This window comes from Macrotis lagotis, chromosome X (assembly GCF_037893015.1).
Source record: "Macrotis lagotis isolate mMagLag1 chromosome X, bilby.v1.9.chrom.fasta, whole genome shotgun sequence".
Taxonomy (NCBI): Eukaryota; Metazoa; Chordata; class Mammalia; order Peramelemorphia; family Peramelidae; genus Macrotis; species Macrotis lagotis.
Genome location: NC_133666.1, coordinates 644,443,782 through 644,468,698, shown reverse-complemented (window position 1 = coordinate 644,468,698; position 24,917 = coordinate 644,443,782). Strand labels below are relative to the sequence as shown.

The 24,917-nt window shown below is 39.9% G+C and overlaps 1 protein-coding gene across 5 annotated transcripts in view; it reads left to right on the top strand.

The window, feature by feature from the left end:
• Positions 1-24,917, top strand: part of SBNO2 (strawberry notch homolog 2) — a 213,205-nt gene that overhangs the window by 123,488 nt on the left and 64,800 nt on the right. Inside the window, exon 1 of one of the 5 annotated variants that reach the window (XM_074204526.1) lies at positions 1,044-10,867. The exons of 3 other annotated variants lie outside the window; for them this stretch is intronic. In XM_074204526.1, coding sequence (XP_074060627.1) covers positions 10,808-10,867 — 60 coding nt within the window. In that variant the 5' untranslated portion in view covers positions 1,044-10,807. Of the gene's footprint in view, positions 1-1,043; positions 14,807-24,917 lie in introns of those variants that run through there. One more of the 5 variants, XM_074204527.1, reaches the window with a different exon arrangement.

The window sequence follows — 24,917 nt, the reverse complement described above, 5'->3', positions numbered from 1 at the left end:
GAATCTCTTAAATGAGATTGTTGTTTGGCTAGTTGTAGATTCCTTCAGATGTTTGTTGGCCAGTCAGGACTGTACTAAACCCTTGTGGGATAAGGGTAGAAGCAAAAGGAGCCTGCGTGCTCAGGAAGCTCCCAATCTAACAAACAAATGTATACAAATAAGTTCTAGACTGGATACAGGAGAGAACTGGATAGGAGCCATAATCCTAGGACTAGGAGGGGTTCATCTTCAGGTAGTAGGACTATTGAATTTGAGGAATCCAAAGAGTAATAATGCTGTTGGCAGACACCATGACCCTGTATGGTTTACAGAAGTACTTCCTTGTTTGATCCTTGATTACCCATGAGGTAACTCGGTATTATTATGTTGAAGAGGAAACTGATACCAATTGATCTGCCTGTCATAATATACCTAATAGTCCAAGTCAGTAATTGTAAGCCCAGGGTTCTTCTGCCTCTGACACTTCCATCCAGACCATCTCCTTCAAATTCTGTACATTGGTGGCAGATGGAGCTTGGCAATGCTGGGGAATGGTGGGAGGGAAGAGAGGTCAGCATATTTAACCATTGCTGGAAGCATCTTGCCAGACTCATTGTTGCTAATCCTGGGATGGTAAGGTAAAGGATGTGTAGGGTGCTAGGATGCTAGGGGACTATGTCACAGGATGGAGTATTGGGAGGGTAGAGGAACACTGTTTCAACCTTATGGTGAAGAGAAAACATGTATTTGTGGCCTCAAGCTTGGTCTCAGTCAGGAGACTGACTTTGAGTCCCGGCCCTGATGCAAGCGATTTGTATGAGCCTAAGCAAGTTAATTTAGGTCTCAGTTTTCTCATACATAAAATGGGGATAATAAAGATTCCCTACCCCAAGGGTGTTATTATTATAGGAGAGAGGTGAAAGAGAGGCAAGAATCTTGAGCCCATAGATTAGAGGAAACTGGAAGAAGCAGTTCAGAAAAAGAGACTGGGGTGCTCGCTTGCCTTGGAGTCTGGGGCGGGGGGGGGGGGGGGGTTGAGTTAGTGACTTAAGAGCATTTGCATCCTAGAGTTGGTATGAAGCTCAGATGAGTAATGGATATAAATGCTTTGTAGAAACTAGAGCACTGTGCCAGGGATTCCTGCAAGGGGTGGGAGGCCTAAGTTCCAGCCCATCTACCCCACCTTTGGCTTGCTCCTCATGCTGCCTTGCATGCCTGGGTGGCTCAAGCCCAGAGGGAGGAGCTGGATCCTGTCAGCAGTACCAGCATGAGGTAGATAGTAGACTCATCTCTGCTTAGAACCAGGGATCTATGCACCAGAGATTAACTTGTGGTCAAGATGGGGGGAGGGAGGACTCTCTGAGACCAGCAGGCCATGGAGCAATTTCCCAGAAAGATTCAGGCTTATGACAAAACAGGGGCTAAGTAGGAATTGAAAGGGAGGAAAGAAAACTTGATCAGCAGCTAGTTGGGAGCTTTGTGCCTCCTCTGGCTACACAGTCCATTCTTTTGAGTTTGTGGTTCTTTGTTCTTTCCCTTTTCCTCAGCACCAGTCTCCTCTATATTTTATGGCAGAAGAAAATAGCCAGGATGGGGAGGGGTGATGGAGAATCTTGTCAGAGGAGGATCAAGTTGAAGGAGCTGGGACTGCAGAACCTAATAAAGAGAATAAGGTGGGAATGCTTTTTGAAGCTTTCAAGGGCTGTCACTGTGAGAGAACAGACTTCTAGAAGGCCACAGTTGGAGAATTGTGAGAAAATTACAGGGAGGCTGATTTCAGCTCAGTGGAGAAGAAAATGAGTTCCTAATCTCTGGACAGATTTGAGCAGAGGCAAGACGGTCACTCACCTCACATGTTGAAAAGTATGACTGTTTCTTAGGATGAGATATGACCCAGAAGTTCTTTTTTCCCTTTGCATTATTATTGCCCTTTACATTAGCATCATGGCACTTAAAGATGGTATCATTTGTAAACCTTAAGATCAAATGTGAGCTTCTCTGTTTCTCTTTGAAACCCCTTCCCAACCTAACCCCAACCACCTGCCTTTCCTTTCTACACTACTTCCTCTTCCACCCAAGCTCTTTGATCTGTTTCTCACGCACAGTGCTCCCATCTTCTGTCTCTACACCTTTTTCCTGGCTGTTTCTGGGGTCTGGGGTCCCCTGACTTCTTCTCCTCGTCAAATAGAACCCTATTCTTTCTCCACCGAGGTTCGGGGAACAGAAACAGCCTGTCCCTGGACTCATCCTTGGGTCAAACCTGACAGAGCTTGTCTACCAGACCGCAATGAAATACCAAAGGAGAATACCAGTGCACTTCTCTTTCTTTTTTCTTCCTGCTTTGAGAAAAAGGAATAAGAAGTTTCTCTCATACAAGTTCATGGTTCAGTATAATGTTTTGCTGAATAAGAAATGCCCAGGAAACTGGGCACTTTGTTATCTTAAGTGGTTTCCCTGATTTGAAACCCTATCCCCATATGAACAGAGCCTCTGTCTTTTAAAAGAGGTCTATTTGAGAGGGGGGGAAAATGCAAGCAAATCTTTAGCTATTACCCTTCCCCCTCCACCCCCCCAGGGGAAAAAATTTTTAATGAATTGTTCTGGCATGAGCTAGACTGGAGGCTCTTCCTCCTTGATCTTTTGATTTTTAAAATATTTCACAAACCAGTAAAGTACTTACTTAGGCTGTTAGGATTCTTCACCCCCTTGCCCTTTTGGGACTGGTGAATTCATTCATTCATTTAGTAAGCATTACTGTGTGCAGCTAAATGATAAAGCAGATAGAGCACTGGTCTTGGAGTCAGGACTGGAGTTCGACTCCAACCTTAAAAGCCTGACACTTACTATTTGATCTTCGAACAAGTCACTTGACCCTGAGAGCCGTTTCCTGTTGTTTTGATTTGTATCTGACTACTGGACTCAGATGACTCTGGAGGAGAAAGTGAGGCTGGTGACCTAGTACAGCCCCCCCCTCCACTTAAATCCAGTTCATGTGCTTCCCATAGCATCACTTTCCTGTTGTTATGGTCTTCTTTGAAAGCAAAGGACCAGGGGCGTAGCGGATAAAGCACCGGTCCTGGAGTCAGGAGTACCTGGGTTCAAATCCGGTCTCAGACACTTCATAATTACCTAGCTGTGTGGCCTTGGGCGAGCCACTTAACCCCATTTGCCTTGAAAAAAAAACCTTAAAAAAAAAAGCAAAGGACCAGCATCATTTACCATGTGCTAGATACTGCCAGAGATTCAAAAACAGAAACAAAATAGTCTCTGATCTTAAGGAACTTGCTTACTTTTGTTGAAAACTATCTGTTGTCCGGAATGTGATGTGCAGTTGGATGGACAGCCCATAGACCTGATTCATCAGTGTCAATCTATATCTTGAAGAGACACAAGTTATGGATAACAAGCTAGATCCAGGATTAAATAAAAGGAAGAGAATGACATAGATTGAGTTTAGGAAATTGTATAATGCCTTCAATAATCCTCAAAACACAAGACCCAATTTACTGACATTAGTTTTCTTCCAGGGATGCTCTGTGTCTGGGAATGCCACAATCTTTGAAAAATTAAAATTACAAACATCACTAAAAACAAACTAGATGATTTAGATTACATTAAATTAAAAGGCTTTTGCACAGACAAAACCACTGTAACCAAGATCAAAAGAAATGTAGTAAACTGGGAAACAATCTTTACAACTAATGTTTCTGATAAGGGACTCATTGCTAAAATATACAGAGAACTGAGTCAGCTTTAAAAAAAAAATTCATTCCCCAGTTGACAAATGGTCAAAGAATATGCAAAGGCAATATATAAATGAGGAGATCAAAGCAATCCATAGTCATATGAAAAATTACTCTAAATCATTACTTATTAGAGAAATGCAAATTAAAGCTTCTTTGAAGTACCACCTCACACCTCTCAGACTGGCAAATATGACCAGAAAGAATAATGATCATTGGTGGAAGGGTTGTGGGAAATCTGGGACACTATTACATTGTTGGTGGAGCTATGAACCCATCCAACCTTTCTGGAGAGAAATTTGGAACTACACCCAAAGGGCAACAAAAATGTTGCATACCCTTTGACACAGCAATACCGCTACTGGGTCTATACCCTTGAAGAGATGATAAAAAAGGGTAAAAACATCACTTGTACAAAAATATTCATAGCAGCCCTGTTTGTGGTGGCAAAGAATTGGAAATCAAGTAAATGTCCTTCAGTAGGGGAATGGCTTAGCATTGTTCTATTAGAAACCAGGAGGGATGGAAATTTGGGGAAGCCTGGAGGGATTTTCATGAGCTGATGCTGAGTGAGATGAGCAGAACCAGAAAAACACTGTGCACCCTAACATCAACATGGGGGTGATGATCAACCTTGATGGACTTGTTCCATCAGTGCAACAATCAGGGACAATTTGGGGCTGTCTGCAATGGAGAATACCATCTGTATCCAGAGAAAGAACTGGAGTTTGAACAAAGACCAAGGACTATTACCTTTATTTTAGAAAAAAAAAAAAACCCTGCTATCTTATTGTCTGATCTTGCTATCTCTTATACTTTATATTTCTTCCTTAAGGATATGATTTCTCTCCCATCACATTCAATTTGGATCAAATGTATACCATGGAAACAATGAAAAGACTGGAAAATTGCCTTCTGTGGGGGGTGGGGGAGGGAAGTAAGATTAGGGGGGAAAATTGTAAAACTCAAAATAAATAACATCTTAAAAAAAATTAAAATTATAAGTTAGTCCAAAGGTATAATGGAGAGACACATGGTGGCAATGAATTACATGCAACGTACTATAAACCAAGAATCATACCCAAGAAATAGTAATAAAATATATCAATATGATACACCAGACTGGAAAAATATAGGGGCCATTGCAGTAGAAGAGTATGTATATTTCCTGGTAGTCCTTCTGTTGCTTATGTCAGATCCAGAAAAAGATACTTAATGTAACAGGTACCACTGGAGAATTAATGGGAGGGCATGGGCAAGCATTGCAGCGACTGAGATTTTCTATCCATTAAAGGGAGTACCCTCATTGCTGAGATCATAGATTCTTCAAAGCATTCAAATGGAAGTCACTGTTGGAACAGCCTAAATTTAGACCCATCCTTTTTTTTCCCTTCCTCCCTGACAGAACCTTACTTTACAGCTTAGATTGGTAATTTGCTATTATTACTTTGCAGTCCTTCACTGCTTCATGAGATAGAATGGAAAAGTGCTTTTAGTACCAAATCCTACCATTGCGATATTTTTCAAGGAAGTAAGCAATTGTTGGAATGAAGAGAGCAGAGTAAATTGCCAACTGTCTTTTTGGCTTTCATAGATGAGGACTAGATTTGTTTGATATCCTTGAGAAGTTATCTCTCTCCTTTTCTTCCTCTAGTTGGCATAGTAACAATGATAATAAAAAGAAAATGAAACAAAAACTGTACAGTACCAGGTTTATTCTATACCTTTGGAACTATAAAATGAACTATAACAGATTTGGAGAGTACCTTAATAAAAAGTTTTACAAATAAAACAGGGCCCACAAAGCTGAATAATTCTTTATTGGAAAAATGGAGACGTGATAGACTGCTTAGAGCACAATAGAAATTCACATTGGTGAAATACTTTTGGAATAAGCAGGCATCATTTCATATGTTGTTGTTGTACAATCAGTTGTTTCAGTCCTGAAACTCTCTGGGACCCTATTTGAGATTTTCTTGGCAAAGATACTAGAATGGCTTGCCATTTCCTTCTTCAACTCATTTTACAGACAAGAAAATCAAGGCAAACAGGATTAAGTGACTTGTTCATGGTCACACAATTGTTAAGTGTCTGAGTCTGGATTTGAACTCATAAAGATTGGTTTTTCTCCACCAATTCCCTTGGATTGGTTGATATTAATTAAAAGTGATTTCCTGGGACGACTAGGTAGTGCAGTGGATAGAACACCGGCCCTGGAGTCAGGAGTCCCTGAGTTCAAATCCAGCCTCAGACACTTAATAATTACCTAGCTGTGTGTGGCCTTGGGCAAGCCACTTAACTCCATTTGCCTTGCAAAAACATAAAAAAAAAAAGTGATTTCCTTCCTTTCTAATAATGCCTATGAAACCACTAAGATCCAAGAGTAGAATCAAAACTCTTGCCACAAACAACATTCAAATGAATTTAGCCAACATTCCATTGTTAGAATGGAATGGACAAGGAACCATTGACAAAGTGACCATATCATGCAGATCTGTACATAAGGAGCTTAGAAATATAGATTGTATGAGCACAGTGAGAGCAGCATATCCCTCTGCACAGGCCGCCCTGTGTGTCCTCTGCAGTCCACATCTCAGTTCTGAGTCTTTCTTCCCCAGCTCCCCTCTCTCATACCCAGAATTCTGTCTCCTCCACCTCCCAGCTTCCCTGACTTCCTTCAAATCTCAGCCTTTCCCAGTCCTTCCTCCTACTACATTCCCTCTGAGACTATCCCAATTTAGCCTGGGATCCATGTCTTATTGTTCAGAGTTGTTGTCTGTTGTCTCCTTCCTTAGATTCCTTGAGAACAAGGGCTGTTTGGGCCCTTTCTTTGTGTCCTCTGTCCTTACCCAGCAACTAAAATGTTCATTGACTGACCATCATGAGAATAGCCATCTTTTATGACTAGACACATGACAAGTCCTTCTATAAATACAGGCCTCAAAATATTTGAGGTAACCAATAAACCAGTAAAAATATACTGGAATTAATCTAAGAATAGAATTAAAATGTCCTCCACAGGGCAACATTCCCATGAATTCAGCTAACTAAATTTCCCTGCAAACACCTGGATATAACATTGATCAATAAAAACTTAAGAATAACATTTTAATAGATGGTGCCATCCCAAATCCTCATAATCTTCACTTTATATGGAATAAAAAAGTTTTCAGTGTATAGAGATGTGGTTAAGGAGATGAAAATCAGATGGGAATAGACCCAGAGACTCTGCTCAGGTTTCCTTCAGAAAGATGAGCTGGTGACTTAATACTTTTAACTCAACTTGAAAACTTAGGTATTTTCTCAACTATGCAATAGTACACAGGACATTAAATAAAAAGGAATTTTTAGATTTTTTTTTTTGCAAGGCAGTGGGGTTAAGTGGCTTGCCCAAGGCCACACAGCTAGGTAATTATTAAGTGTCTGAGGTCGGATTTGAACTCAGGTCCTCCTGATTCCAGGGCCAGTGCTTTATCCACTGCGCCACCTAGCTGCCCCTAGATTGAAATTTTAAATATGAAATACTTTAAAAGATATTTCAAATTAAAAATTAAAAATTTCAAAACACTTAAAAATGTAAAAAGATTAACACATTTTAGAATAATTAAAGATAAAAAGATTTTTCTCATCCATTAAAAGGGAGAAAAATGTCAATAAGCAATTAAAAAATAAACTATTTCTACAGCAGTTTAAGGTCTACAAAAACACTTGCTCTCAAGATAACTTCTCTTGAATTGTCATGAATGTGTTATCTCTATTTTAATAGAGTAGGAAATAGATTCCAAGAAGTTAGATGATTTTGTCCACAGCTATGCTAAAGCAAATGACAACTGACTTCCAAGTTTATAAAGCATTTTTGTTTTATTTTTTAATCTCAGTTGTTCACAACTCTGTAAGGTAGGTAGCCTTATTATCCCCCAATTTATAGGTGAGTTAAACTGAGGCTAAAAGAATACAGTAGCACAGCTATTAAGCTGGGGTCCTGGGATTTGAACCCCGGGTTTCTGACTTACAAGTTGCAACAATGACCTGCTGTGGATATGCAGCTCTCCTTCCCAAAAATCTGATTTATATACTCACTCAAAGGAGGGTCACACACTCAGCAGGGTCTTTCTTGAATTGTCGTAGAATCCAGGAATTAGACAGGACTTCTGGTCAGAGAGCATCACCAGATCCTGACTTTACTAAAACATCCCTAGCTGTGTTCAGATATTGTTGTTGATAAGGAAACTGTTGAGATGGCTTAATCTAGACTTTGGAATCTCGGTTATTAGGAGGTTTTCTTTATTTTTAGCTGAAATCTATTTCTTAAAACTTTCTCTAAAAAATTTTTTTTGAACTTAGTAATCTAAATTTTAGGATGTAGAAGAAATAAAAAAGAAAAATAATGATTCTAAAATTTTGAATTTCCTATTGGTATATTAAGTGTATATTAAATTTAGCAAAATAGTAATAAAATGACCCTGTTTGTGTTACTTTCTGAATTTCTTTTTGTTTTCTTCAGTGTATTTTAAAATGTGTTATTGGTGTTCTCTGTTTTTAAAATGTTTTGCCTCTCTCTCTCTCTCTCTCTCTCTCTCTCTCTCTCTCACCAGAAACTAATTCTACTCTCCTCAAATAGTGCTCCCTTATAACAAGTGAGTCAAACCAAAACATAATAATCCATATCTGCAAAATTCACATCTCATTCTTTACCTCCAGTTTCTCACTTCTGCCAAGTGGGAGAAGTCAAGCTTTATTACCACTTTTTTAGATTCATGTTTGGTCATTGCTTTGATCTGAGTTATTGAGGTGCTTCGAAATTCTTACACATTTTAATCTTTACACATTAATACCATTATGTAAGCTGTTGTCCTAGTTCTGCCCATTTTACTCAGTCTCAGTTCCTACAACTCTTCCCAAGTTTCTCTGAATCTCCCATGGTCATAATTCTTCCATCACAGTCAGTAAACTTAATTATTAAGCACCTAATGCACCTGACTGAAATATTTGAGCACTTTGTTTTATCACAAGTTGTTGAGTCATTCTTCAGTCAATAGACCCTGACTTTGTTTCCATTTCTGTGTTACTACAAATAATCTTGCTTTAACTAGTTTTTGTACTCTGCCTCTTTGGAGTGTCTACCTTGCTCTGGACCATGGACATCTATATTTTGGGGTATGATACCAAACAGTTCAGCCTTCTTATCTCCCTCAGCTCTGCCTTAGTGTCACTTTACCCCCTTCATTATAGAATCCAAGCTCTTGGACATTGGAGTCTGTTTCACTTAAGTCTTTGTTAACTTAGGCTTCTAGCACTTACTGATTGAGCAATAGGTTCTAATTCTTTACTGTGGCAACTAGGTCTCATAGGAGGCCTGAAGTCAGGAAAATAGTAGTCCAAATCTAGTATCTCTTACTAGTTTACTAACTGTAATCTTAATCTTTTCCTCAATTTACTCATCTGTAAAATACGGATAATAATAACACCTACCTCCCAAGGTTGTTATGAAAATCAAGTAATATAATAATTGTGAACCCCTCAGCACAGGGCTGGGCAAATAGTAAACACTATGTAAATGTTAGCTATCACTATCAGTACTACTAACTACTGCTAAGGGGCCAGGCAGAATAAATTCCTATTTCTTCCTCATCAAATCCTAAAAGTAATGATCAATCTTCCCTACAGCTAAATATCTTGAGTTCCTTCACTGTCCTATTTTTCCTCCCCCTGAGCTTCCTTTCATCTCAGTTGAAGAACACTGGCAGTCCTATTCCAGTGAGAAACTTACTCTGGTTAACATTGGAGTTTGGTTGTAACAGGAAAGATTTCAGCTGGTTTTAAAGAAAAACTGCCCAATCTTGAGGATGATTGTAAGCACAAGGAAGCTTTCTCTGAAATGTTCTGTTCTGTCTCTGACTTGTCCTGGAACTCTGGTTAAGTCACTTCTCTTCCCTGGACCTTTGTGAGGGGAGCTAGATTTCATGACTTGTGATACCCTCTCATTCTAAAAGGTTTTCATTTGTGACAGGAGTTTCATTCCTTTGAGTTCTTTTAAAACTAAAGTTGATTTCTGACTGCTCCAGGGTCATTTACAGCTTCAGAACTCATGGTGTACTCAACTTTTCTTAGACTTCGGGGAGGATAAAAGAGCTGTATGAACTATTTGAGAAAATCATCAAATACCATTTCCAAAGGGTTTACAAAGTATTTTCCTCAAACCATCCTTTGAGGTGGGAAGAGTGAATATTATTTTATTTATTCATTTTATGAATGAAGTAACTTGAAGTAATGTCCTAAATATTAAGTGGCTTGTTCTAGGTCACACAGGGAGTGAATGCCAGCACCAAACTGTGAATGCAGGGATCAATCTTGACTCCAGGGACAGTTCTCTGTTCTGTGCCCCACTGCCAAAGGCTACCCACCCTAGAATATAGTCCCAAACACCTTCCTCAAATAACTAGGTAGAGCATTTCCATTTCAGATAAGAAATCAAGGAAGGGCATACCAGCCTTGCCTTTAAGTAATTTAGTTATCTGGGAAACTAGACTCTGGACCTTATCAAAGACATTGATGATATGAGTAAGCAATCTGGGGATCACTGGCCCCCTTGGGCCTTCCTGGAGACCCTCAGGCAAAACCTGACTGAGTCAGCTCACCAAGGGGCTCTTTTTATACATATATTGACTAGATGGTGTTTGAAATCCCTACCAGTTACAGAATTGCGTGATTCAGTCAGGAAAAAGATCCCTGGAACTGGGATCTTTGTGGTCCAAGAAGTCTTTCTTAACTGCCCCCAGAAGGCCTGGGGAGAAGGATGACTCCCTCCCATCCCCCAGGCAGAAGCCACTATGACAGCTGGCCTCCTTGGGTTCTCGGATGGCCAGCCCTCCTGACGGGAAGACAGACGTCTCTCGTGGCAGCCTGCCAGAGGAAGAAAAAAAAATCAAGTTTTTTTTTCCCCTTTGCTACCCCTTTATTGGCTGGAGCAACAGCAGCAGCAGCTGCAGTAAAGTTGAAGGGCAGGCCCTGGCCTGGTGCTGAGCTTGAACCTGAAGGGGTTGGTGCCTTTTGACTGTTTCTCGTCGCCAGAGCTTTATGGAGTGATGGGAATGGAGAGGAGGGTAACCCATAGCCTGCTTGCAGCTTTCTCAGCTTGGACTAAGGTAATGTGGGTACCTCCCCCAGTCTCAGCTCTGGGCATGCCGTTCTTGTTCACAAGAACATGAAGGAAAACTGAGGACGGCCCGTGTCGGATCATCCCATAAAAACTGCACCTTCTTCAGTGGGGCTGCCTTTAAATGGGATGTATAGCTTTGGGTGCAGGGAAAGGAAGTTTGGCACAATTTCCTGGATGGTCCTTTAGGGAACTTTTGTTAGGTGGTCTTTGTTCCATCAGCCCTGGCCAATCCTAGGGGGCCTCCACAAAGCTGATCCAGCGGATGACTTCCTGACTTTAGAGTTTTGAATCACAACCACCTTCACTTTGGGTCTAAATGGGGGTTTTTCCTAATTGCTTCTTCCTTGGCTTCATGCTTAGCGTTTGGCATCATGTGTGAATCCGTTACAGAGGCTATTTGAGGAAGTAGAAAGAGTGCTAAACTGGAGGCAAAAGCCCTGGCAGGTTCCAGTCTCCCAGCTTCAACCTTGCCTGGATGTCTGACCATGGGCAAGGGATCTGACAGTAGGCAGATACTACTCACAAAGTTAGGAGGGGCACTTTGGATCAGCTTCTACAGGATGTGGTCATGCATCTTAGGACTGACTTCTACAAAGGGGGAAAGAAGTATTTGGCTCTCCTGGAACATTGTTGTAGAATGGAAAGAATATTGGCTCTGGAATCATTCAAATCTTACCTCTGTACTTTTTCCCCCATGCAAGTCACTTAACTTCCCTGCATCTCATGTTCCTCATCTGTAAAATGAGAAGTTTGAACTAGAAGACTTTTTGGGATTTCTTCCAGGTCCAGATGTATGGGCTTATGACTTCACTACTTATTTTAGTCATTTGAAAAAGAAGGATAATAATACACTACCTACTCGTGGAATTACTGTGGAGAATGTACATTAGAATAGAAACTTCTTGAGGACAGGAATTTGCTTTAGTTTTATGTTCCTGATGCTTTGCACACAATAGGTAGTTAATACATAATTTTAATTGAATTGAGGATATCACTTTGTCATTATAAAGAAGGGTTTCTCCTTAAACCAATTTTGATTTGGAATACCATGTACCTTGTTTCCTTTGTCCAAAGTCAACTTTTCTATCATCCATCCAATGATTTGCTTGGGGAATTTTGGGCTTCTTTAAAGAAGTCAATTTTCAGATCAGTGTAGGAAGGTGTGAAAGGAGCAAACATTTATTCAATATCTATTATGTGCTAGACATTTGCAAATATGATCTCATTTGAGCCTCACAACAATTGCAGAAGGAAAGTGCTGCCATTTTACACCAGAGAAAACTGAGGCTATAGAGATTAAAAATCTTAGCCATGGGTCACCCAACTCCTAAGTAAGACTGGATTTAAACTTGGGTCTTCCAGACTGAAGTCTCAGCATCTCTCTCCACTGGACCACTAGGCTGCCTAGGGAAGAGTTTATTAACAATTTGAGCCATGGGAAAATGGAAGCATTGATTTTATAGTCAGTAAGCTGCTTGTTTATGGAAATATTTGTGCCAAGGCTGGGTTTCCCCTTGTTGGGGATGTGATAACAGGCGTTCCTGCTTCAGATAGGACTTATTCCAGCTGCTTTCAAAGATCTCTTCTAAACCTTGATACTCCATCATTGGAAGTACCCTCGTCCATGGTTGCACTTTGAAACTTCCTTGGAGTAGGACCTTGTGTCTAAGGGTGGGGCCCTGCATGGGCCCAACCCCTGGAAAGTCGAATGACTCACCTCAGAGAACCATTGTATTATTAGGGGAAGAGTGGTGTCAGACCAGCCTGCTCATTTTACAGATGAGTGAAAGCCTGAATTTGAAATACCCAGGTTTGCCACTTCAGTCTGCAAGCATTTAGTAAGCACCAACTGTATACCAGACTCTTTGCTAAGCATGGGGGGGGGGAATACAAAGAAAGATCAAAAAGCAGATCACATCACAGTTTAATGGGGAAGGACAGCTTCCAAATCACCATGAACAAATGAAATATAGACAGGAGAAATTGGGGGAGGGGCGGTCCTCTCCAGGGGAAGGCACAAAGATTAAGGAAGATTGGTAGAGGCATTATGCAGGAGCTGGGGTGTTAGCTAAGACTTTAAGGGAATTGCCATCAGCTTATTTCTTTGATGGTCTGGGGCAAACTATTTCACCTCTCTGGGTTTCAGTTTCCATCTCTGCAAGATGACAGAGTAAGACCAACTAGATGGTGCTGTGGATAGAAATCCTAGGCCTGGAATCGAGAAGACCCAACTTCAGACACTTAACAGCAGGATGACCCTGGGCAAATCACTTCCCCTCTTTAACTCAGTTTCCTCATCTATAAAATGAACTGGAAAAGGAAATAAATTACTCCAGTATCTTTGCCAAGAAAACCCTCAAAAGGAGGTCATGAAGAGTCAGAGACACTACAATAAGAACAGATAATCCTTTTCACTTCAAAGACCCTAGATTTGCAGGATTCAGATTGGGACCTGGCAAGTCTCCTGCTGCCCACATTTCTCTTTAATCCCCACACTAAACAAATGCCCTTTTGTCATGGAGTCGTTCCCTATTTGGCAAAGGGCAGAAACAAACTGCCCTGGATGAAGCTTGGCGGAAACCTTATCACATTTGTCTAGACTCTAGAAAATGACTTCAGAATTTGCCTCTCATCAACAGGAACTCAGGTACTTCCTGCCTTCCTTAAGAGACCAGACAGGTGATCTGATTTGAGGGAAGAATTAAAAAAGATCGACAACCAGTATATTTTGAGTGTAGTGAGGTAGTCAGACTTGTTCCTGTGTTTGTGATTTGAACAGAGAAGGATGGATACTAGAGCTGGGTTTTGTAGGCAGCTTTTAAATCCTTGAATGCTCAAGCTAGAGTGGCTTTAGAGGAGATATCTAAAGCATACACCTAAAGAACCTGAGACCATGAGGGGAAGCCTGGGGAGCAGTGTGTCTCTCAGCAGGAGCTTCAGACTTGGCAGTGTGGGTCAGGAGTCCGGGGCCTCCCTGTGTCCCTTAGTTAATACATCACCTCTGAGAAGATACTTTCCTCTAGTGGATCTTGGTTTTCTCAGTTACAAAATAACTGTCTCTAAGGTCTCTTTCAGCATTAGAATTCTCTAATTTCATGTGACTATCCAAGGTCCCACAATAAGTTAGAATTGGATCCTGAGATTTTCTGAATCGCAGTCCTCTGCATTGCCTCTTAAAATACTTGTTTCAATATTTGTCTTCTGTCAGTCTCATTTTTTAAAAAAGAAATAGTGCTTTCTTCCACACCACCGCACCCTCTGGCTCTGTCTTACACACACATGCACGAGATACAACTGAGACACACATACACATACGCACACAAGCAAACAGAGGGACTCTGTAGGCCAAAGCCTGGGGATTTTGACAACCTGAGAGAGAAAAATGAAGGGGAACGGGCTGCCTCTGCAGCAGGAGCCAGGTAGCTGGAGGCTTCATTTTGGTCCCACGTGAAATCCAAGCCCATGGAAGAGGTCAGCTTTGTTTACAGTGTCTCGGCAGCTCAATTACACCACATACAGTAATTCTCATCACACTGCCAGTAATTTCACTGACTTACCAAGCAGACATCATTTCCTGAAAGTCAGCCCTGGTCTTAGAGGAAGTAAGCTCTGAGGCTTCATGACTAAACAGTCTATGCAAATCTCCCTTGCTTGCTTGGGAGCCAGCAGCCTTGTCTCTGTCCCCTCCCAGCCAGGGCTGCCACCTCAGGCTCCTCTCCCTCCTTGCCAGTTTTCTCTCTGTTGGTTGCCTGGGCCCTTGGCATCTGAAGGCTGCTCCTTCTGCTGCTGATGTTGCTGCTGCTGTCATGAATGTATCTTTCCCCTTGCTTGACTGTGAAAGGGGAGCCTGGTCCTGTGGGCTGCCCAGTGTCCTTGCAGCATGGCCCAGATGCAATTTTGGCTGCAGTTCTCAGCACTTAACCAGGTAATCTTGCGCATGCTCCTGTCTCTGCCTGTCTCCTGCTGGACTTGGATAATATTGCTCAGGTCAAAGTACAATTTCAGGGAGTAAGCTCTTGACAAGCAAGGCATTTTGGTGAAGCTCAAAAGGGGCAGGGGATACTTGGGAAGGTATAATACGATGACTCCTGTAAGATCCTATCTGTTAGTCTTAGAAACTTTCGGTAGAGGTACAATTGGATATGAGATAACATGGAATCTGGAAACCTGGATTCAGTGCCTCAGTTTCTCCATCTTTTTGCTAAAATGAGGTTATTGAAGTAGGTGATTTTTAAGTTTTTTTATTCTGTATTCTAAGGTACCCTCTAATTCTGTCTTCCTGTTCTGTGAATCTGCCCTGTTCTTTACATCCCCACCCACCCACCCCCCTTTTAAAAAAATCCCTTTGATTATTAGCATTACCTTTGACTATTTGGGCTTTGCAGGAACTTGAGGAAACATATAGACCCTGAAGAACTGAGAACTTTTGTTGGACCAAGCGTGTTTGGACTTGTAAGAACTGTGCCTCATATAGTTGAAAGAAAACCAAGGAATCAAGATGTCTGGCTCCTTGTTATGCTGTGCTACTACATTTCTTAAATCCAATGGACTGGTTGTATGGTCTAAGACAAATTGCTTTCCCTCTCTGGATCTAATTTTCTCATTTGTACTAAATAAGGGGAGGAATCCTGTGAACATAGAATCCTAGGTATAAAGTTAGAAAGGACCATAAGGGACCATCTCATCCAAACCCTTCATTGTACAGATGGAGAAAAGGAGGTTCAGAGAGACTGATTTGCCTGAGAGCATAAAGGGAATTCAAATCCTTTGCCTCTAGACTCTAGAGCTAGCATGCACTTTCTACCAACTCTTGCCTATGGCACAGAGCTTTTGTGAGGATCAAATTGGATTTTTTGAAAGTATTTGAAACTATGAAGAGCTTCCTATAACAATTTGGCGTCCTCAGATTCATCCGCATACCCATCATCTTTGCCAATCCCAATTACAGCTATTCCATGACATAGTAGATGTTTGAGAGTTGTTGTGGCTGGCCCAGTTCTCTTGCAGCCTTTCTGGTGATGAGTCCTTTTGTACTTAATGTAGCTTATCTGCCAGACTATCTAGTTTGACCTATGATCTCTCTGAGATTGTCTTGTCGAATCATAGGATCATCTTTAACCCAAGAGCAAGAAGCACAGGAGGGCCTGAGTAGAGCTCCACAGGTTGAAGATTGAGTTAGAATCTTTGGCAAATTCTAACCCACTGGCCCTAGCAAAAGATCCTTAAACTTTAGTCTGTAGGTATCACTTGAAGGAAGTGAGAACAATTGTTCTCTTTAAATCAGGGAAGAAGGATCGTCTTTGTTCTATTTTGTTCTAGAATTAGTAACTTGGAGCTGAGGGTTCTCCTGGGGAGAAAAATGTCTTACTCCAAGCTATCAAGAAATGTCATTGCTGCTTTTGGTAGGTAGTGAAGTCTTCATCATAAGAGATCTTCCATCAGAAGGTTGAGTCAGATTAAATCTACAGCACTTAGCTCTGTATGAAGATACGGTGCTAAGCACTGGGGATATTTAAAAAAAGATTCTTGGTAATATCATGAGGGAGCTTCCTACTAAGAATTGGCCTAATTGCCATTAGGATTCATGCTCTGATATTTTGATTCTAAAAGGTTTGAAAGCCCTTTAATAAGGAAAAAGCTCTTGATTCACAGACCCAGAAAACCCTTGTTGCTTCTCTAAACCTCATAGAGGTATGAATTTGCAGCTGTCTCCTGAGTTAGGTTTTCAGCTACTAACGTATTAGACAGGAAACCTCCTTCTTTATCCTCCAAGCCTAGGTACATAGTAGGCCTCATGAAATCCTTGTTAACTCATCAGTTGATTTAACCACCTCAGTTCTCATTCTGGATTAGAAATCTCAGCTCCCTAACAACTTCCTCATCTTTCCAAAGAATGTTTCTGAGAGCAAACTTTCCAAATATAGTGTTTCTTTATTTTCACATGCTATTTTTGAAGAATATGTTACTTAGTTTTGGAGAAATTGAAATAGCTTTAACAGCTGCAGTTTGAAAGAAAATGAGCTTGGAGTCAAATCTCTGTGCCAGAAACACACAAAACTTCACCTTTTGTTCCCTTGTTTTTGTTTCTTACAATGGAAATGATAATAATAATCCATATAGCTGGAGCACTTTAATAAACTTTCTTCCCTCTTGCCATGAGGCAGGAAAGTCTCAAAAGATTTCTTGCTCTTGTTTTATTGAAACTGAAGCTCAGATAGGTTGTAGCATATTGAAGATATCTTGAAGTGGTAATATAATCTAGCTCCCTTCTTTCACAGATGAAGATCTAAAGCCCAGAGAAGTAAAGTGAGTTGTCCAAAATCACATTGCAATGTTAGGATTAGAACCTGGATCTTCTGACTCTAAACCCAAGCAAGACTCATTGCCTTACATTATATTGCCACTCTTTGTGGTCCAGGGTATGAGAATTCAATCATGGATCTCATCCATCAAGCTCCAAGTGCCAGGGTACTTTCTACTGTACTATCTTGGTGTTATAGGCAAAGGCATTCTTCCTCCTTGAACTGTTTTCTTAGTAGACACATGTTAGTTGTTTATTAATTGTTAGTTTCTCTAATAGAGTATGGAGTTATCAAATCTTAGAGGTAGAAGAGACCTGTAGTCCTTTAGAATAATAGAGACTTGAACTTGGAGTCAAGAGATCTGAATCCAGACTTGGGTCCACCACTTAATTTACAAGGTCTGTGAGCCTGATCATGTGCCTTCCTTCTCCAAACTTCATTATCCTCATGTGCAAGATGAGAATAGGAAGAATTAGGCTCCCTACCTCTCAAGGGCATTATGAAAGTCAAATGAGATGAGGCAACTTAGAGTAGTAAAGAGATAGCATTATTCCTGTTGAGCTAGAAGAGACCTTAAATGAGAAATTTGAGGCCCAGAGAATTGAAGTCACTTGACTAGGTTCTCATAACTAATAAAGGTCAGAAGTTCACTTGAACCAAAATCCTCTGGTTCTAGAATCAGTGTTCTTTCTATAATCCTACTTCCTCTTATGGGAGAGCTGGTCATTCTAGTAGTCTATCTCATATTGGCGAGACTTATGAACTCTGCCCTCAACTGCTAATTAAGGATAATAAAGCTTAACCAAACTTGTAATGAATTTCACACTGCCACATGGTAGGCACATAATAAGTACTGACTGACATGCTGTCCTTATTCAGCAGCTTTGAATAAAATATTTTGTAAATCTTAAAAAACTATAGTAGTAGGGGTGGCTAGGTGGCGCAGTGGATAGAGCACCAGCCCTGGAGTCAGTAGGACCTGAGTTCAAATCCAGCCTCAGATACTTAATAATTATCTAGCTGTGTGACCTTGGGCAAGTCACTTAACCCCATTGCCTTGCCAAAAAAAACTAAGGGGCAGCTAGGTGGCACAGTGGCACTGGCCCTGGAGTCAGGAGTGCCTGAGTTCAAATTTGGTCACAGATACTTAATAATTGCCTAGCTGTGTGATCTTGGGCAAGTCACTTAACCCCACTGCCTTAAATAAATAAAAAAAATTTTAATAAAAAAACTAGTAGTAGAGGTCATAGTATGAGTAAGCTACAAGTATTAATGTAATATCTTTCTGAAGTTTAAAAAATCCTCAGTTTATAAAATGTTATTACATATTTCAATAAATAAAGTAGATATTTTTTGAATTGATGGTGAGTAACTGTATTAGGCACCATGGTAGGAAGGATAGAGGTGAGATTAGCACATTTTGGACCCTTTTCTGTCCCTGTCTTATTTCTGGGCATGCAGACATCATAGACTCTGTGAGTTTTCTGAGATATAATGGTTTATATTTGCTTGAGCCAAGAGTTCAGATTTAGTAATAATCATAACTCACATGGCACAGAGTAGTCTGGGAGTTTAACAAACTATTATTCCATAGTATATTGGCAATCTGAACTTAATAAATTTGTTTTAGCTAAGTATGGTAAGTTTTGATAAGTTTATGGCTAATATGGAAATATGTTTTGTGTGATGTGATATAATCCTTGCCTTCTCAATGTGGAGGATGGACTGAAGGGAAGGAGAGAATTTGTAGCTTACAATTTTTAAAAAGAAGTACTAAAAAGTAAATATATATAATGGGGACACATATCTAAATAATGATAGTTTACATATAAGAGAATGGAGGCTCCTTGAAGACAGAGGCTTTTATTTTTTTCTTTTTAACCCTCCTGCTAGATAGATATAGTGCCTTTATATAGTATGCACTAAATGATTGATTGTTGAAGCATTTCTCTATAGTAACAACAAAATTCAGGAAGGAAGTTTTAAAAAGTCAAATCTCCTTTAAAAATTACAGGTATTAAAAATGGAAGGGTATCCATTGTTTATGGCTGGGATGCATCATTATGCAATGACAATACTACTGAAATTAATTTAAAGATTTAGTTTTAGAACAGTCAAACTAGCAAGGAAATACTTTATAGAATAATACAAATTAATAATTTTGATTTGGAAAAACAAAAAGTCTAGAATCTCAAGATAAATTACAAAATTATGTAGGAACAAAGGAGGAAGAGCATTTTCTGATCTCACATTATACCATAAAGTAGTAATGGCTTAAAAATAGAAAAGGAGATCAACAGAGTAGACTAGGTATGGGATATTCAGCAACTTTGATAAACCCTAGTACAATAATTTCTTGGGGAAAGAATTTCCTATTTGACAAGAACTTTTAAGAAAGCTGGAGAGCAGTTTAACAAGTATTTGCTTTAGACCAACATCTTAGACCCTGCACTAAAGTGAATTCAGAATGAATGTTAACCTGAATATTAAAACTAATACCATAATAAATACTTGTTGAAATAGAAACTGAATGCTTTGAAATTATAATGATAAAGCTTGGTCCAACGGAGTTATGAATAGGCATCTCTGTTCCTCTTGGCAAAGGTGAGAGATTATTAATAGGCTGTGGAATACTGACTGTAAATAATGTCAGACTTTTTCTATATGTTGGTTAGTTTTGAAAAACTGTTTTCCCCCTCCTTTTTAAATTTTTTGTTATAAAGAATGACTGACTGAGGGTGGAGAGAGGGGTACACTTGGAAATATAGGTTTAGTTTTGCAAGGCAATGGGGTTAAGTGGCTTGCCCAAGGCCACACAGCTAGGTAATTATTAAGTGTCTGAGTCTGGATTTGAACTTAGGTACTCCTGACTCTAGGGCCAGTGTTCTATCCACTGTGCCATGTGGCAGCCCCCAGAAAATTTTTATTTTAAAATAGTTTGTTGAGTTAAGTTGAATTTGAATGGTGCTTTTTAAGATTTATAAAATGTTTTATATAATTCTGTGACTAGGGCGGCTAGGTGGTGCAGTGGATAAAGCACCAGCCCTGGAGTCAAGAGTACCTGGGTTCAAATCCAATCTCAGGTATGGAATATTCCATTACCTAGCTATGTGGCCTTGGGCAAGCCACTTAACCCCATTTGCCTTGCAAAAACCTAAAAAAAATAATAATAATAATAATTCTGTGACCATATTCTAAGATCAACTGTTATTAGAACTGGAAATGATCTTGGGGCATACTTTGTTGGATTCCTGATTTTCTAGTATGGTCAGTCCCTGCATTTAGAACATAGAATGGTGGTGCTGGAATATATACTATCTAAACTAGTTTTCTCCAAATGTCTGTAAAGTATCTTGCACCAGACCAATCCCAAAATGGTCACCAAACATCTTTTCTGAATCTCCTTTGCATTTGAAGATTGACCCAAATAGGACCTAGGAGAAAATTCATTTTGCCTGATTGCAATTCCAAGCTTGTGGTCCCTCAAAGGAAGTGCATCACATGGGAAACCACATCATATGGATAGAAAATAGGTAATCCTCTCAGTACAGAGACATCCTAGAATCACAGAATGTTAAAGTTGGCAAGGACTGTGGTATATGTTGATTGATTAATTGAAATGTCAGTTTTATGTGGTATACCATATTTCTTCCTTCCTGATCATTTCTGCTCCTCCTTTTCATGACTTCTCTCAAGCAAGAAGCACAGGGGCAAAGTTGCAGAGATTTCTTAATTATTAATAATAATAGCTAATGTTTCTATAGCATTGTGTCTTCCAAAGTACTTGATCACTATTAATTAATCCTTAAAATTTCCCTATGAAGCAGGGTGAGAGGGAGTCTATAATCCCCATTTTATAAATGACAAAACTGGAGAGTAAGTGATCCAAGTTAGTAAAATGGCAAAACAAGCATAAGTAAGAAAGGAACCTTAGATGTTATCTAACCCAACCCCTTAATTTTCAAAATTAGCAGACAAAGTCCTAAGAATGGAACCTTTATAGCTTGCCTAAGATAACCCAGATGAGAAATATCAGTGCTGGGATTCAACCCCAGCTTCCCCAAGTCCCAAACCAATACTCTTGGTACTCCACCACACTTCCAAATTCATTCCAAATCCAAGCTGCACCATTTACAGCAGGGGAAGAAATGGTCAATCTTGGAATAGGTTAATAAGTTAGCTGAAGGAAGGTGAGAACATTGACTTTTAGGTCCATTATTCATTCAGGGTCTGTCCCAGAGGGCCCCTTTGCCTGGTAACTTGACCGTGGTCTCATTTCTTACCATTTTATGAGATTGCACTGGGATTTTTAAATAGAATCAACCTTGTCACTTGAGATACTTTTAAACTAACTGGACAGATCACTCCCAGTGGGGAGTGATTAATCCAACATTAAGGTGCTACAGCATTTGATTGAGTCTGTCTAGTATTCTTAATTTCTCAATTTCCCTCAGAGATAGAATCCAGAAAATCATAGCATGGTACCATGGGGCCATAGATGCCAAGTCAGGAGATCTGTGTTCCAGTCCTAGCACTACCAGCTACTATAGGATTTTGGGCAAGGCCCTTCTTCCCTGTGGGCCTTAGTTTCCCCTTCTATAAAATAAGGGAGAGGTTAATAGTAAATGGTCTCTGAGGTAGGTCTCTCCTCTTCTACAGTATTGTGGAGGTGACCTTAGGGTCTCAGATGCTGTGCCAGCAGAACAACAACAAAGCTGGCCAAGACTCTGCCAGACCAGACAAGTTTAGGCAATAGGCCTGGTGATGAACTGTGTCTGCATCCATGGACCAGCCCTGCTCATTTTGGAATTATTGATTCATGGATGATCACTGAAAGGTAATGACATCTCCTGATGTCTAAATGTGAAGTCTCACAGAAGGTTAAAATTCTCCTATATAATAGAATTTGAGTTTCATACAGGCTTCATACATACTAGATCATTTTTGTCTTTGAATCTCTAGCATGTAAAACAGTACTTGACATCAGAGACTTAAAGAAATATTTTTTGAGGGGTGGCTAGGTTGCACAGTGGATAGAGCACCAGCCCTGGAGTCAGGAGTACCTGGGTTCAAATCCAACCTCAGACACTTAATAATTACCTAGCTTTGTGGCCTTGGGCAAGCCACTTAACCCCATTGCCTTGCACAAAACCTTAAAAAAAAAAAGAAATGTTTTCTGATTAATTAATTGTACATACCAAAGTGGCATAATCACAGATCCTTAGAGTTTCCATATATGTACTTTTATTCCAGCTTTTTGTTTTTAATGTCCTTTCCATTTTTGAATTTAATTCTTCCTGTTCGTCATGTGTTCATTGAACACCTATTTCCTAATCATAGGTTGTATGGGTCTAGGATCCACGGGGTAAAGAGTACTTGAAGGTGTACAAAGCACTTTCCTCAATAGTTATGGGTAGCTACAAGTATTATTGTCCCTAATTTCCAGATGAGAAGACAGACTCAGAGGTCAAGTTACTTATTATTCTTGCATAACGAGTCTTTGTTGGAGCTAGTCTTAAAACAAATCAGCCAACTTGTACAAGCCACATACTATGTTTAGACCACTGTCTGACTTGAGGGCAGTTTAAAGTGATCTAAAATTAGTCTCTACCTACTTGGAGCTCAGTCTAATTGGAGAATAGGGAGTAATCCAGGTTGCCATACTACCAGAAGAATGGGTTAGGGAGGTCAAAGTGAATCCCACCTGTCTTCTGACTTCAGGTCCAACATTCTTTTTCCACCAAACTCAAATGGTTCTGGGATCTTATCAGTTTGGGAGTTCCCATCCAAGCATCCTAATTAGAATGCATCTGTAACTTCTTTGTGACATTTTTTTCTCTAAAAGCTGTTGAATGAAATCTTTTTTTTTTTTTTTTGGTCAAATCAATTGGGGTTAAGTAACTTGTCAGGGACACACAACTAGTATGTGTCAAGTGTTTGAGGTCATATTTGAACTCAGGTCCTCCTGCCTTAAGTACCAGTGTTCTATCTACTGAGCCACCTGGCTGCCCCAATTAATTCAGGAGCATATTCTTCCAAGAGCCATTATACAATGGTTTACTTATCTTTGTAGGTGTTCAAACATTATAAAAAAGTGATTTTTTATGATTTTAAGATTTCATATGAGTATGCAACTTAAATGATTGTGATTTATAGGAACATAAACCAAAGTGATACTTAGTTAATCTGACTTTAGGGTTTATTAAGGACAAACTAATTTAGTGGACAGGAGACATAGTCGGTTCTACTTTATTGCCCACCTCCAATAGTTGGTTTAGTCCAGATGCTAGCCTAACCACCAGATCCCTGTGAGGGGCTGTGCGGTTTTATACAGATAGACAAAGGATATTCACATCTCTTTTAAATCATTGAAAAGTAAGTAGTCTCTTTTCACTTCATTCATAAGTTATAGAAAACTAAATCCAAGGCTTGTTAAATTTCTTTTGGTATCAGGTCTCACATATACTACAACTTTATCTATACTCACAGATACTCAAATTATATCTATCTGATAGGTCCTTCTTATTCCCCTGAGGTAAGGGGCTTTATCTAATCAACCTGCATCATTGGGAGAATTATCCTGTGGGATGCCTTCTGTTGTATTTTCCATCTTTCACAAATATGAATCGACCACTACAGCTTTGCTGCCATCCAGTTTTAAGACATCTGGGCTTGAGTTCTGCCACTTATTAGCTATGAGGAGAGCTTTTTGTAAGTGTGCTGTTTTTAAGTCTGATGAATAGTTATTAAAATGTTGTTCAGGCACTCCAGGACTCCATTTGAAATTTTTTTGGCAGAAGTACTGGAATGGCTTGCCTTCTCCAGCACATCTTACAGATGAGAAAACTGAGACAAATAGGGTTTTGTCCTGGTTCAAAAGCCAGTAAATGTATAACCCTGGATTTTAGTTTAGGCCTACCTGACTCCAAGCTTAGTGCTTCCATCCACTACCACCTAGCTACTCCATTTATTATGCTAGTAACTCACATTTGTATGGTGCTCTTACCGACCTGTTTAATTGGAATATCACAGCACTGGAAAGACTGTTCCAGTATTATCTCATTTTATGGGAAGACTAATGAGGGGCAGAGCCAACTCTAGAACCAAGATCCTTTGATTGTAGAGTTCATTCAATGACAGAGGTAAAATCTCCATTTTCTATAAGCAATACTACATGGTTTCTCCTCCAAAAACCCTACTGTCCTTCATGCCAGTTTCCCCCATCATCTTCCCCTAATTAGACTGCATTGTCCTTAAGGTCATGGGCTATCCTTCTTTTATTAGTTTCCACATTGCCTGACAGGTAGTCAATGCTTAATAATGTTTATTGAAATATTTTTTTAAAGCTGTGTCCCAGTGCTTCTCACATGATCAGCTTGATGATGGAAAATAGGCAAAGTTGCAAATTTTGACCTTTTCGTTTTCTTTTAGAAGATCATTATTCTCCTGGAATCCCAAGCTCCTGAGACCTTGGTCTGTCTCCCTGCTTCTCCCCCTTGCTTCCCATGAGCTGTGCAGAATGCTTGCCAGGCGATACTGTTCCTCATTGCTGTCATAGGGACTTCCTTGGGAAGGCTTCATTTAGGCCCAGAGAAAGAGATTTTCCTTTCATATCACTTTCAAGCATTTGGCAGCTGGTGAATTGAGGTGCCATCCTCAGCCTCTCTGGGTAGTTTTTGTTTTTGCTGGAGGCAACATGATATAGTACAAAGAACCCTGGACTTAGAAATAGCA